We start from the raw sequence: 15,275 nt of genomic DNA on the forward strand, positions 1-15,275 counted from the left end.
TCTCTCATCATAACTTCCTATCCTTTCATCCTTCTATCTCTTAAATTAATTCTTAATTGCCAAAGTGATCTCTGGGCACTCTACTCCTCCTTATTATCTCAGTCCACCACTCCTGCTCTGGCTTCACATTCTTCCACTCACATTCTTGACCTTATAATGAACTAGTTCAATTATAAAATCCTTCTTTAACTGTGGGAACCCCTTGTTCTTGGTCCTATTGCTAAATAAGTTCTATCAAACTGAACTTCTCATTTCCTACAGCATCTACCTTCTCCAAGTCCCTTAGGAAGTCATATAACTCCTCTGACTGGTTCCACTACACACTTACGTTTTCCACTCCTAACAGAATATTCATTGTGGCACACAGATACTTTTATTCTTCCTTGATTAATTCTCTATAATATTCCCTTAAAGAGACTGTTTTAAATCTTCCTTTCCTTAAGTTCCTTATCTACTACTTTCTACACCTTTGTTCTCAGCAAAGGTAATCTACCTAGATGTCCTTTCCTGTCACTTACTCTGGACTTCAAAACCACTTAATGATATCTCTCATTCTATTTTCCTTTGATTCAAACTCTGAATGAGGTGAATCATCTTGACAAGGCCCAGATTTCTATTTGGTCCCTTTAATTCTGTCTCTTCCAGTCTTTAAGTTTATCTGATCAATTATTTTCCCTCAGTGTTGATCATTCTTTTATCTTTTATCTATTGGCTACTTTCCAGCTCCCCACAAATCTGCTGAAATCTCACTCTTTAAAAACAAAAACACGGAAACAAAACAAAAAAAACCTTCACTAGATCTTGCTATTCCATCCAGCTATAGTTCATTTCCCTTTTATCTCCTAGAAAATGCCAGTTCTACTTCTTTATCTCCTGCTTGTTTCTGCACCTCTTGCAATCAAACTTCTGACCTCAACATTTAACTCACAATTTTCTCTCCCATGGTCCAAATAATCTAACTGCTCATTTTAGAGACTTTTTTCCCAGTCCTCATCCTCAATAACTTCTACGCAACTTTTAATATGTTGCCCATAAATTTCTTCTGAAAATTTTTGCTTCCCTTGGCTTTTGTGACATAGTTTTCTACTGGTTCTCCTGACCACTCTCATAAATTTATCACTTGCCTACCTTAGTGGGAGTTTGTTACAAAACCTGTCTTGTTTGCCTGCTTCTGTTATCTTTTTATACTCCCTTGGTGGTCTAATTCACTCACATAGTTTCTCTTGACTGGTTCAACTGGTAGTCCCACACTGCACATTTTTAGTCTCTTGCTGGGATGATACCATTAGGGTTAAGTTCTCTCATTCCCTAATCCTCATTCCTCACTCCTTATTGGGTAATTCAGAAAACCATGTTGCACTGATATCATACTGGCCATTTTGCCTCAAGCAATAAGTAAGTTTGACTAATGTACTGCCCTCTGAGAGCACAGACATTTCACAAGGAGATTGTTCTTGCAAGCAACCATTTTTTTTTTAAACTCTTACTTACTGTCTTAGAATTGATACTAAGTATTGGTTCCAAGTCAGAAGACTAGGCAATAGGGCTGAAATGACTTGCCCTAGGTCACACAGCTAACAAGTGTCTGAGGTCAGATTTGAACCCAGGACCCCCCATCTCTAGGCCTGGTGTTCTATCCACTGAGACACTTGCTTGCTCCAACACTACAGTTTCAATTATGAAGTGTATGTACATGACTTTATATATGTGTGTGTATTTATATAAACAAACAAACAAACAAATAAATAAATATATCTCCCAGATTTCTCTTCTGAATCATATCATCAATTGCAGGCTACGGTTTTCCACTTGAATACCTTTCTCAAAGTCACTATATCAAAAATGTTATTCATCTGTGAATATGGGAAATAGGGTAAAATAAACCTGGGACGTTTCTTTGGATTAAGGAGTTTGGAGGGACTTAAAATCTAGGGTAGGGAGCTCATATTCTATCTTTCATGGAACAGGAAGCCAATTAAGTTTTTTTTTGTTGTTTTTTTTTAAGCAGGGTATGGATACAGCTAGGCCAGTACATTAAAATATAAGAAAGATCATTTTGGAGATATATATTAAGAAAGGATTGGAAAAATATTAGGTTAATCCAATAAACTTGGCAAAAGAAAATGAAGGGGGGGGGGTGGAGCTGGGTAGCTGAATGGATTGAGAACCAGGTCTAGAGACACGAGGTCCTAAGTTCAAATCTGGCCTCAGACACTTCCTAGCTGTGTGACTCTGGGCAAGTCCCCATTGCCTAGCCCTTATCACTCTTCTGCCTTAGAACCAATAATGCAGTATTGATTCTAAGATGGAAGGCAAGGGTTTAAAAAAAAAAGAAAAAAGAAAATGAAGGCCTGAATTGGGACAGTATAAAATAAAATTTGAAAATAATTATTTCTGATAATCAACTGCCAATTTCACATCAATAATTATGGACAGAATTGAAAAAAATCAGTATGACTATGAAATTAATTTTTATGTAAAGGTATGCAAAAGATTCCTAATTATCCCTACAAACAGAGTAGTTGATTTAAAAGCAGCAAGAGAAACTAGAAAGATAGTGATCATATTTAGTGTCAAGATAAATGTTGGTATCATGAGACCAGGATAGATCCATATCTCTCCATGCCATATCTTTTAAAATACATTGCTATGACCCCTAGCAGGCAAAATAAGAAATGAAAGAGTAAAAGAATGCAAATGCTTAACTAATTACAATTTCTGCAACACACACTGAAAAATCATAGCAAGAAGGGCAACTTGCACAACTTGTCCTAAAGGTGACATACAAATATCAGTCAAGAGTAAACATTTTGTAATCTTTGAGACTAAGCTTAAATTGAATATAACTTTCTCTTTGTATAAAAGCAACATAAACATAGGTCAATGGAAGAGTTTTAAAAATTTCTAATATATACTTACATTCCAGATACTAATGACACTTTGAACACATGCTGAACAGTGGAAGAAGGGTTGCCTAAAGCCACATTAAGTGCTCTGTCTATACTGAATGCCATTTGACGGAGATATCTTTCTGGCTGCTGTCCACATCCATCATATGGCACATAGAGGTAAGGAAAGATGCCATGTAAATGAAGACAAGTCTTCTGGCCTAAAATGAAACACAGTAAGAAAAAACATGTTATAGTTATGGAAAACTTCAAAGACTCTAGTAGTAGAGTTTTGATGGCTATGTCATTGAAAGCAGGCAGTGAAATAAATGGTAAGTACAAAGTGAATTAGTTCATAGTTGTTATATGTACTAATTATGTATTTCATAGTAGTAAGAAGCTTAAGAACCCCATGAGGGTCATTTTAAAATATAATGAAAACACAGATTTAAGAAATGGAAGGTACCATAGTAGTCACCTAGCCCAACTCATATGCAAATGATTACTCTCTACAACACACTCAACAAATTAGTAAATTTTCTTTACTGAACTTCTGAATGTCTAATCGAAATCAGGTAATTGAAGGATACTTATTCCCTATGAAGTTGTAAGAAAGTAATTAAAGAGTAAAGAACATGCAACAACACAAAGAACAAGTCCAGAATTATCAAGGTCTCTACCACAGAATGGCAAAGAAGTAGATCTATTTTGCTTCATTTTAAATGGCCATGTAAGAAGGCATTAATGGGTGCATGGATATCATTTCATAAATAAAAGCATTTGAGAAAACATGTCATACAACAGAGGTTTTATCCTACAGCACTGTAGTCATGATTTGAACTGCCAATCTTGACATACTTCTGCAGAATTATAATTTGTGCTGCTCTTTGAATAATTTCAAGTTTCTACTTTTAATACCATATGTAATATATAATCTTATACCTACTTAGGAATCTATCTGCCAAGACAAACAAAGGAACTATATGAACATAACTACAAAACATTTTCCACACAACTAAAACTAGATTTAAATAACTGGAAAAACATTAATTGCTCATGAGTAGGATGAGCTAACATAATAAAAATGACAATCCTACCCAAACTAATTTACTTATTTCATGCCATACCCATCAAACTACCAAGAAACTTTATTTCTGAATTAGAAAAAACAATAACAAAGTTCATTTGGAAGAACAAAAGATCAAGAATATCAAGGGAAATTTAAAAGAAACAAACATGAAGTAAGGTGGCCTAGCAGTACCAGATCTTAAACTGTACTATAAAACAGTGGTCATCAAAACAATATGGCACTGACTAAGAGACAGAAGGTTGGATCAGTGGAATAGATGTGGGCTAAGTGACCTCAGCAAGACAGTGTATGATAAACCCAAACATCCCAGCTTTTGGGACAAAAATCAACTATTTGACAAAAACTGCTGGGAAAATTAGAAAACAGTATGGGAGAGATTAGGTTTAGATTAGTGATTCCCAAACTTTTTTGGCCTACCGCCCCCTTTCCAGAAAAAATATTACTTAGCCCCCTAGAAATTATTTTTAAAAAATTTAATAGCAATTAATAGGAAAGATAAATGCACCTGTGGCCATCATCGCCCCCCCTGGATCATTGCAGCACCCACCAGGTGGCGGTGGCACCCACTTTGGGAATCACTGCTCTAAACGATCATGATTGGAGATGTAGACTAAAAGATCACTCTATTGCAAATATTAACAATGTGGAAATAGGTCTTGATCAATGATACATGTAAAACCCAGTGGAATTGCTCATTGGTTATGGGAGAAAGGTAGGAGGAGGGAAGGGGAAGAACATGAATCATGTAACCATGGGAAAATACCCTAAATTAATTAAATAAACTTTAAAAAAAGATGAGAATATATATGGCTTGGTTGTGATAAGGTTAGCGATCCATGAAATATGAAAAATACAAAGAACTAGAGAAAGATGAAGTTAGGTAATAAAAGGGAGAATAAGGAAAAACAAAACTATACAAAAAAGAATATAGAAGTTTGTGTTTTAAAATATACAAAAAAAGGGCTGGAATAGGACATTAAAATTATGTTTTTTCTGGCCTCAGACACTTCTTCCACTGTGTGACCCTGGGCAAGTCACTTGACCCCCATTACCTACCCTTACCACTCTTCTGCCTTGGAGCCAATACACAGTATTGACTCCAAGACGGAAAGTAAGGGTTTTAAAAAAATATTTTTTTTTTGTTAAAAGTTTTTAAAAATAAAAAATTATAATGTAAGTTTTATTAAGGAACTAGATAAAATCATAATGAGATTTATGTAGAAAAAACAGGAATCCTTTCAAAATTGATAAAAAATGAGCCTCTGCTGCTCCTGATTTTAAAATAATATCTAAAATAGTTCTCACTAAAACAAATCTGGTATTAGAAAAATAAAGATATATAAGTGGAATAGAACAAACATCAAAGAAAAAAACCAAATAAATAGAGATGCTTAATGTTTTATAAACCTGCAGAGAAAAATGGGAAAGCATTTCAACTAGAAATGTTATCAGGGCTATGGACAAATAGGTAGACGCAATAATTGCTAGTGGAATTGAAAAATAGTAGAATCTTTTTGGAAAATAAGCTGACATCACAGAACCTAAGAACTGAAGAGAAAGCAATAGTGGAAGGAGACAAAAGGGACAAAATTTCCATCCAACAGAGTAGCAAAACAATTGGTAAATCCTTTTATTGTAATAAATCAAGCATCTAACAAATAAATGAAGTTTTCAAAAGTTCATAGTTTAACTGAATTTGAAATAAGTGGCTTTATTTATGGTTACAGAAAGGAAATCAATATTTCTCCAAATGTTCACAGAGGTACGAAGTTTTCAAATTATATGCTGCTGGGAAGCCACAAAGGACAGTATAGTAATGTATATTGTCATATTTCTCTCTCCTGTCTTAGATAGGAAAAATCTATCTTGGAAAAAATGAAAACTGTTGACAATGTTTTCAAGTAAAATTTCTAAGAAAAATGTTTACTAAATCTTACCAAAAATTAAAATCTTTCATTATAAAGGTTTCCTAATATTCTCATCTTTGAACTAGAATAACAACTTGAATGATTTTTGTAGTATTTTAAGTTTAAAAAAAGAATCCCATTACTTTAAAATAAATACTTTTCTAGCATTTTAAAAAAATTACTTTAGTCAATGATATTAACAGCTCATCAAGTTAAAAGCAAATTATTCAATCATTTTTTAAAACAAGAAAAAAATCTGGCTAGAAAATCTCTGAAGAAAAGACTACCACTGTTTATTAAGTTAACAATTTACAAGTAAATAAGTTGGAAATATAGGACAAGGACATTAAGATCTAAGTGTTAAGAAGAGGGTTCTGGATCCAGGACAACAGGAACTTTCCAGAAAGAATGCTATTGACATCCAGAGAAAGAACTGTGGGAGTAGAAATGCAGAAGAAAAACATGTATCAATCACATGGTTTGATGGGGATATGATCAGGGCTTGGGTGTTAAAAGATCACTCTACTGCAAATACAAATAATATGGAAATAGGTTTTGAATAATGATACATGTATAGCCCAATGGAATTGCTTGTCAGCTCAGAGACAGGGGAGGGAAGAAGGGGTGGGGAAAATCATAAATCATGTAACCATGGAAAATATTCTAAATTTAAAAAATTTTTTAAAAGAAGAGAATTCTAAATTTCATGTTTGAGTTATTAAATGGTTTTTATTTGGAAACTTTAATGATTCTGGAATTGTCTCTTCAACATTGCATTTCCTAAAAGTCCTAACAGTGTTGGGTACAAGTAGGTTCTTAATAAATTATTTATTTGATTTGATTCTAGGACTTATGAGCAATTCCTAAGCTTAGGAGATAAAATTTGGTGATTTTTGGTTCCTAGCAGACCTCCTAAAAAAGTGACTTTTAGTATATAATAATGTAACTAGCACTTGTTCCTGTGTAACAAAGTGTAGCTGAGTACTTGGTCTTTTTTTAAAACTCTTTTCCTTACAGGAGACTTGTGAAGGCAATCCTTTCCAGATCACAACTTTCTGCCTTTCCTGAGAGGCCAAAGGTGTGACTTACCCTACTCCTACACTATCCCTCCTTGGGAGATCAGAGATTTGGTTATGTAGACTAAGGGGCCTTATTCAAGTTATGTTATTTCAATTGGCTTTAGTCTAGGAATGAATTTGTTCTAGAACAGTGAAGGCTAACCTTCTAGACGTGGAATGCTGGGCCCTGCTCCCCTACCAGACTAAGTGCTGTGCCCCCTACCCTCACCCCCCTGCACTGAATGCCAGGTGAGCCCCTCCTCCCTTATCCCATACAGGGGAGGGAGGAAGCTCTCCCATTGGGCTGCTGGGCAGAGGGGCGGCAGATGGGAAAAAATGTCATCAGGTATGGTGGAGAGTGGGGGAAGAGGATCAGCTCTGCCTGAGTCCCTCTGCCTTTCTAGTAAGGAATTCTAGGGATGGGGAGGGAGGGTGGCTGAGTGCCCACAGAGAATGCTGTACATAATGCTACATATATTTTGTAGAACCTCTAATTAAAAAACAAAACCAGAAAACCTAATAGATTTAGAGCATCAACCTGATTAAATTCTGTGCGTTTCCTGTAGCATGAATGTATAGATGCAGCATAAAACAACGAAGATTTTTATATGAAAGCAAAATTAGCAAACAGAAACAGGTTAATTTAAAATTATTATATATAAATATAATTTAAATACACTTTAATCTTAATATGCAAAAGACATTTATTGAGTGAAAACTGTCATTATCCAAGAATGTTTATTAGTACCTACTATGTACAATAGCAGCTAGGTGGTTCAGTGGTTAGAGTGCTAGTCCTGGAGTCAGGAAGACTTTAGTTCAAATATGTACTCAGGCAGTTGTAAGCTGTGTGAGGACTCAGGGCAAGTCATTTAACCTTGGTTTATCTTAATCCACTGGGGAAGGAAATGGCAAACCATTCTAGTATTTTTGCAAGAAAACCCCAGGGACAATATTGGTATGCTATTTCTCACCTGATTTTACTATTTGGGACTTCTCTGACTGACCTTACCATGCTCCTTTCCCTTCCCCTCCCCTTTTAGCTTCCTTTTGTGCTTCCCCCCTCCTTAAGACAGTAAGCTTAAAGGGAAGAGTTGTCTTTTTCTGTATTTGTAACCTCAGCACTTAGCACAGTGCTTGATACACAGGCACTAATAAATGTTTACTGACCACCAGACATTTTAATTTATACTTTGGAAGTGTTTCTTCCCAAGTTCCTTAATTGTACTGCCTCAGTTTACTCAACTGTAAAATGAGGATAATAATAGCACTTATTTCACAGAATTTTTGTTAGAATCATAAAAAGATAATATTTGTAAAACATTTAGCAGTGTCTGGCACCGTGCATATTTAGGAAATGCCAGTTCCTTTTCTGCTGCAAGTCTTTCCTCCCTACAACTGTCAAATAATATTTCTAAAACACAGGTCAGACTGTTACTCTCTTTCTCAAGAAGCTTCAATAGTTCTCTTTTGCTTCTCAGCATATTTAAATTCAACAGTTTGGCATTTAAATTCTTTCTTCATAAAAGCCTCCAGCTTAACTTTCCTTACCCTCAGGAATACTGCAATTAAATACAGCTAGCCCATTTATAGATAAATTGCTGGGTCTGGTGGCAAGAAGGCTTATCTTTCTGCGTTCAAATTTGACCCCACATACTTACTACTGTATGACCCTGAACAAGTTACTTAACCCATTTTCCTCATTTTCCTCATTTGTAAAATGAGCTGGAGAAGAAAACAGCAAATCATTTTTCTATTGTTACCAAGAAAACTCCAAATGGGGTCACAAAGAGTCAGACAACTGAAAAACTGACTGAACAAGCCCATTTGTTTTGCCCAGTAGAGGATATTTTATCACTAGCCTTACTGCTCCTAAATGCCTAGAATGTTTTCCCTCTTCACCTGTTTCTAGAACCCCTTGCTTACTTCAAGGTTCAGTTCAAGTGCTCCTTTCTATAAAAGCCTTTTTCTGTTTCCTTTAATTAATTTAACAAATTACTCTTTTTTAAAGTTTAGTGTTTATTTTTTATTCCTTATCTTTATACATTTTGTATTCCCCAGTAGCACACAAGCTTCCTGACCATTCAAGAAACTCATAATCTAAAGAGGGAGACAACATGCAAACAATTAAGCTATATACAGGATAATTTTTTAGAGATAATCAATCTAATGAGAGAAGGCACAAGCTTATTAAGGGAGATTGGAAAAGACTTCTTATGGAAGGAGAGATTTTAGTTGGGGCTTGAAGCCAGGGAATCTAGGAAGCAGAGATGAGGAAGGAGAGAATTTGGGGGTGGGCAGTCAATGAAAATGAAAATGCCTGGAATCAGATGATGAAGTGTCTTGTTTGAGAAACAGCAAGGAGGCCAGTATGACTGATCATAGAGGGAGTACTTCGAGTGTGAAAAGATTGGAAAGGTGGAGGGGGGAGAGAGGATAGGTAATGAAATGCTTTGAATGCCAGAGGATTTTACATTTGATCCTATAGGTGACAAGCATAATTCTGAGTAGGAAGTGAAAATTAGGAAGATCATTTTGATAGCTGAGTGAAGGAAGGATTGGAGTGGGGAGAGGCTTGAAGCAGTGAGCCCATCCAGTAGGCTACTGAAATAATCTAGACATGAAGTAATGAGGCTTTAATTATTAAATTATTAATTAATATTTAATAATAAATACTTAATAAATGCTTGTTGAATTGAAGTGACTATAGAAGATGTTAAAGCAGTATATGATTCTAATTATCAAGTGAACATTATAGACTCTAAGTGCTACAGGGGTTCCAATGAAGACTGGGTTTCTTTGAAAGAAGAGAGGGCTTCATGAAAGAAATCAGATTTGAGTTGGGTTTTAAAATATGGGTAAAAAATTATATCAGTGAGGAAAAGTAGTGGGGTCATAAGTGGTTAGGGAAGTCAAAGAATGAAGGCAAGAATGGTTAAAATGTGTCCTGCTTCAGTGAGCAAAACTAAAAACTATGCAAAGGGGTGTGGTAGGAGGTAAGGTTAATAAGTATGTAAGGTTGGGGAGAGATGATGTCAGACTATCAATGTGAAATTAAGTTTGAACTTTATCCTGTGGAAAATAGGGAGCTACTTAAACTTTTAAGCAAAGATAAATTGCAGTGAAAACAATGTTTTAGGAAAATTAACCTGGCAAATGTTGCCAAACCAGTTAGGGGAAGGTTATTGAAGTGATTAGTCCAGGAAGGAAGTGATATATAAGCCCAAAGAAGAAAAGGATGAACATCAAAGACATTTTTAAAAAGAGATACCATATGAGTAAGAGAAAGGGTGTTGGAAGAGAGAGCAGTTGGAGATATTTCCAAGGTTTTGAGATCTAGTCACTCAAAGAATGGAGGAGGTACTATTCACAGGATTAAAGAAATCAGGTAAATATGTTAAGAGTGGACTACTGACTAAATACACAGTATGATTTAAATGTCAGTGAAAGACATCTTTCTGCCCAATACTTCTCCCATGCCACCTAAGGAAAACTTTTATCACATTTTCATGAAATTATACCAAATCGAGTCATATGGCCGCTAATTCTTCTTTGGCAAAAGGCAACATTTTTTTGTGTGTGCATATTACTAAAAATTAGCTCAATCATACAGATCTCTTTCTGGCACATAAAACTTTAGTAGTCACATAGAAAGAATAGGAATTTCAAGTAAAGGGAATGTTTCGTAGTTAGGAAAAAATGTTAACTATTTTTTAAAGTTTTTCCTGTGGGACAATCTTTGCTCTTTGAATAAGAAGAAAATTAGTAATGTGCTTGTACTTTGCTACAATTATTTTTATTATGCTTAAAGACTTTTTTGCTAACTTCTAGGTTCTTGGTCATTTCAGAGTTTAAAACAGCTAGAAATTTGACTCCTGGAAAATTGGGGGTGGGGGGAGGAGTTTTATACTATGTTTTAAAATATTCTCTGTTGAAAGTCAAATCATATCACTCAAATGAAACATGGTGGCAGACAATTTTCTATTTCCTTTGAAAGTTTCTGTAAGGGTATTTGTTAACTAACATTCCCAAATTTTCATTTGTATAAAGAACTGGTTTCCATATCAGCAAGACCTGGTTCCAAATGCCACCACTGACACATACTCAGTATCAATGGACAACTTTCTAAAATCATTATTAAAGTAAAACAACAACAACAACAAAACACCATTATTGATGGAAAAGCTACTGATTTGCTTTGGTAGGGGTTCATTCATGCCTACAAAGATGACATCACAAGTTCTGAACCTCCCTAAATACATTAATTTCTTATTAGAGGGTTAAGTAGAAACAAAGAGGAAATACATCCAAAAGGGCAACACTGAATAAAAATAAAAAGGTAGCTCCTACTCTGGAGTAAAACTAGGAAGATCGATTCAATGATCTGCAGCTAGAATAACCGGTATGGAACCTCAACTTTCCTAGGACCAACTGTGACTTTGGAAGTTATTTCACCTCAGTTTCTTCATCTACAAATGTGGGAGTTGGATCAGACAACCTTTGAGGTCCAAGTTTCTTCTAGCTCTTACTCTGTTTTTATGAATGAAACGTTATAAAGTTTTATCTATAATTTTTAATAGTCTTAATAGTCATAATTTAAAATACAAAGTAAAATATTATAATTTATAAAGGAGAGTTGATTGATGGTAATGATTTATTTTTGCTATAGAGTTCACAAGAGATGTCAGTATCTTCTCAAAAGTTGCCTTCTTGACTGTATAACTTCCTATGCATTCCCAAATGATAATTACTCTTTATAATTCACTCTTTTGTAATTCCAGATTCCTGGTTTGGTGCCAATTTACAACCATGTAGTAGAATCATGTCACCTTTCTTTGGTGTTTTATGCAGAACTAATGTTTTAGGCGACTTTTCTCCACTGATGTCTAAAGGTTGTAAATCAATTGCTTGAAATAATGTGGAAATATGATTTTGGTGTCTATTTTGGATAAGTCAGATTTTCAGCATCAAGTTCAGAGCCTAGGGTGCTTAATACTCAGTGACATTCCAGACATTTATAATTTTTACTTTCTGAATCTCTGACTTGCTTCCTTCTCTGATGATGGTATTCTTAGAAGTTGAATCTTAAAGTGTCTTGGCCTCTTCCAACCAAGGTATCTTGCCTAAAGTAACTTTTGTGTGGATACAGCTGGCCCTAGTTAGCTAGAGAGTACTTTCCCTCAGGCTTAGTTAGAGCCACAGACTCCAAATACATTATGATAAACCCTAGTGTCCTGTCTCATTCACTCTAATCCTTAATTCTCTGACAACTTGCAACCTTGAATCAGAGAACTCTGACAAGCAATGCTAGTGCTACAGGTCTGAATTTTGCAGTTTGGGTTTCTGAGGCTGGGAGGTTGAAGGGTGGGGTGTCCTGCTCCTTCCTTCTCTTCCAAGCTCTCCTAGGGAGGTCTTACTGTAGGCACAGAATGCTGGCCACCCCAACATTGGCCGTGTGGGCTTCTGTAGTCTGGAGCACTACAGAGTATGGCTATCTCTCCTAGCCCAAACAGATTTCTAAAATCTAGAGCTAGTCCACTGCCATGGAAAGAAGGAGAAGAGGCCAGTATGTGGGGTTGGTTTAGTAAGAGTGGACTGGCTATTTCAGTCTCATTGCAGGTAGATGTGTTATTTTTAAAAATAAGGAAGGCCGATGTTATAAGGGAGAATAGTATTTTAATTAAAGCTATGCTGATAGAGATAAAATCGCCCATGCGCCTGTAAGAAATCTATTCAAAATGCCCACCAGTACCTATCTCCTTCCATCTTGTTTCTCTCATACACTAAGGAGCCCGCTCAGGTAGCAAAGAGGACCCGTCTCAAGCCTGCCCTCTGAATTTAAGCTGCCCTATACATTGGTTCCCGTTGTCTGACCTTATCACGTCAGAAACCGGAATCACGGGGAATATAGTCTCAAAGTTCCCCACATATCCACAGGAAGCTTGTAAGATACTTTTAAATGGCACCTCCCTGAATTCCAAACACACAGATGGAGTATGCGAGAGGAAGAGCTAAGGGAGTTCAGTGTACAAGTAAGAACATAGGTTGGTTGGCTTTTTACCTTCTTTTGGATTCTAGGTGTTTTAGTCTAGATCACTGAGATGGCTTAAGTTTCTTTATCTTTTGTACATAATTTCTGTTTTGGAGAGGTCTGATAGGTTAAAAACATCAGGGAAAATGCCTAGTTCTCCATCTTGTCTAGCACTGTGTATCCCATTTTAATGAAAGGATATAATGTGAAAATTAGGTAGTATGCTATGTTGTGACAGACAAAATTTGCCATTAAAATACATTTTTTCTACTCTGAACTAGAAGAAATATCAATAGTTTTAGAAAAGGCTAAATGATGCAAAAGTTTCATCATAATTAGAAGGCCAAAGGGACTCAGGAATGGCTTTAGATGGCAAACATTTAATCTCCTTAAAAAGTGGAAAGACATGATAACCAAGGGAAATTCTAGCTTAGAGTCCTTGCTCAATTGTAAATCATTATGAATGAAGATAACATTACAAATAGTATTATCTCACAAATAAATGAAAACCAATGGAGAAGAAAATAGGCTCCTCAAAAGCATTAGTATTCAGAGCCATAGTGCTGAATAGCATTAATCCAAGAAAATGACACAGGGAAAGGTGCTTCTTCTTGGCTGTAGTCAAAGGGAGGGAGGGAGGAAAGGAGGAAGGAAAAAGGAAGGAAGGGAGGGAGGAAGGGAAGAAGAGAGGGAGTGAGGGAGGGAAGGGAAAAAAAGGAAAAAGGAGGAAGGAAGAAAAGGAGGGAGGAAACCTATTCTTTCATTATTTTACTTCTATCCATCTAACAACAGAGTAACCAAAATTCAAAGAAGAAACTAGGAAGTTTTTACCTCTGTTATCTAATACCTATCATTAATAAGTGTTTTCCATCTGTTCAAAGAAAGACAGGAGAAATGACTCAAAATCTAAATTTTAGGATAGATTCATGTTTTAATTACTTCTTTAATTTTCCCCCCAGAGGTAATAAATACTATGTTATGGAAAAGGGAAACTTGACTTGAGTCAAAAGACCTGGGTTCTCATTGTTGGGTTTGTACCCGAAAGAGATCATAAATAAACAGACTTGTACGAAAATATTTATAGCTGCGCTTTTTGTGGTAGCAAAGAACTGGAAAACGAGGGTATGTCCTTCAATTGGGGAATGGCTGAACAAATTGTGGTATATGCTGGTGATGGAATACTATTGTGCTAAAAGGAATAATAAACTGGAGGAGTTCCAGGTGAACTGGAAAGACCTCCGGGAACTGATGCAGAGCGAAAGGAGCAGAGCCAGAAGAACATTGTACACAGAGACTGATATACTGTGGTAAAATCGAATGTAATGGACTTCTGTACCAGCAGAAAGCAATGACATAGGACAGTTCTGAGGGATTTATGGTAAAGATGCTACCCACATTCAGAGGAAGGACTGCAGGAGAGGAAATATATAAGAAAAACAACTGCTTGAACACATGGGTTGAGGCAGACATGATTGGGGATGTAGACTCGAAATTACCACAACAATGCAACTATCAACAATTTGGAAATAGGTCTTGATCAATGACACATGTTAAAACTAGTGGAAATGCATATCAGCCAGGGGAGGGGGCATGTGGGGGGGGGTGAAGGGGAAAGTAGGAGCATGAATCATGTAACCATGTTAAAAATGAATATTAATAAATGTTTTTTTTTAAAAGACCTGGGTTCTGATCCTAGATCCAATATTTACTACTACTATTTGTTTAGCCTTGGGCATATCGCAATATATATTGGTCTCATTTTCCTAATTTGTATATAGTTGGGAAGTTAGACTAATCTAGACTGAGTATTTGGGATTGTTGGACCTCTACCCAATTCTCCAACCCCCATTTTCTATATGGATTTGTATCTCTCAGGGATGATTTAGGAGTCTATCTGAAAATGGGGAATGTTGTAGCTAGATACCTGAGATGATGCCTTTTGGCTGCAAAGCCTATTATAGCATAACCCAACGGATAAGATTTTTTTTATTATATCTCCTAAGGAGGGCAGGATCGGTGGTTGTGAAGTGCGTGTTATAAGGCAGGGGAGAAGGCCTGATAAAGGTGAAATGCAAGGAAGTAATTTTATGATATTAGAAAAAGAGAAAACTATTATAAAGAAGGGTTTTTTAAAATGTTATACCAGCCATGTGTAATAATTATAACAACATTTTAATAAAGGTCTAAATAATAAAAAAATTAACATACACAATTTTATTTCACTTAACTTTCTTCTACTTGATAACAAAAATCATCTTGAAATTACAAGCAAATGCCCTCACTGTATGTATACATACTAGA

General features: G+C 35.8%; 1 protein-coding gene across 1 annotated transcript in view; it reads right to left on the reverse strand.

The window, feature by feature from the left end:
- Positions 1 to 15,275, reverse strand: part of REV3L (REV3 like, DNA directed polymerase zeta catalytic subunit) — a 274,157-nt gene that overhangs the window by 157,687 nt on the left and 101,195 nt on the right. The window contains exon 2 of the mRNA XM_044676720.1: positions 2,920 to 3,109. Within this exon, the coding sequence (XP_044532655.1) occupies positions 2,920 to 3,109 (190 nt within the window). The remainder of the gene's footprint in view (positions 1 to 2,919; positions 3,110 to 15,275) is intronic.

Source organism: Gracilinanus agilis, chromosome 4 (genome assembly GCF_016433145.1).
Source record: "Gracilinanus agilis isolate LMUSP501 chromosome 4, AgileGrace, whole genome shotgun sequence".
Lineage (NCBI taxonomy): Eukaryota > Metazoa > Chordata > Mammalia > Didelphimorphia > Didelphidae > Gracilinanus > Gracilinanus agilis.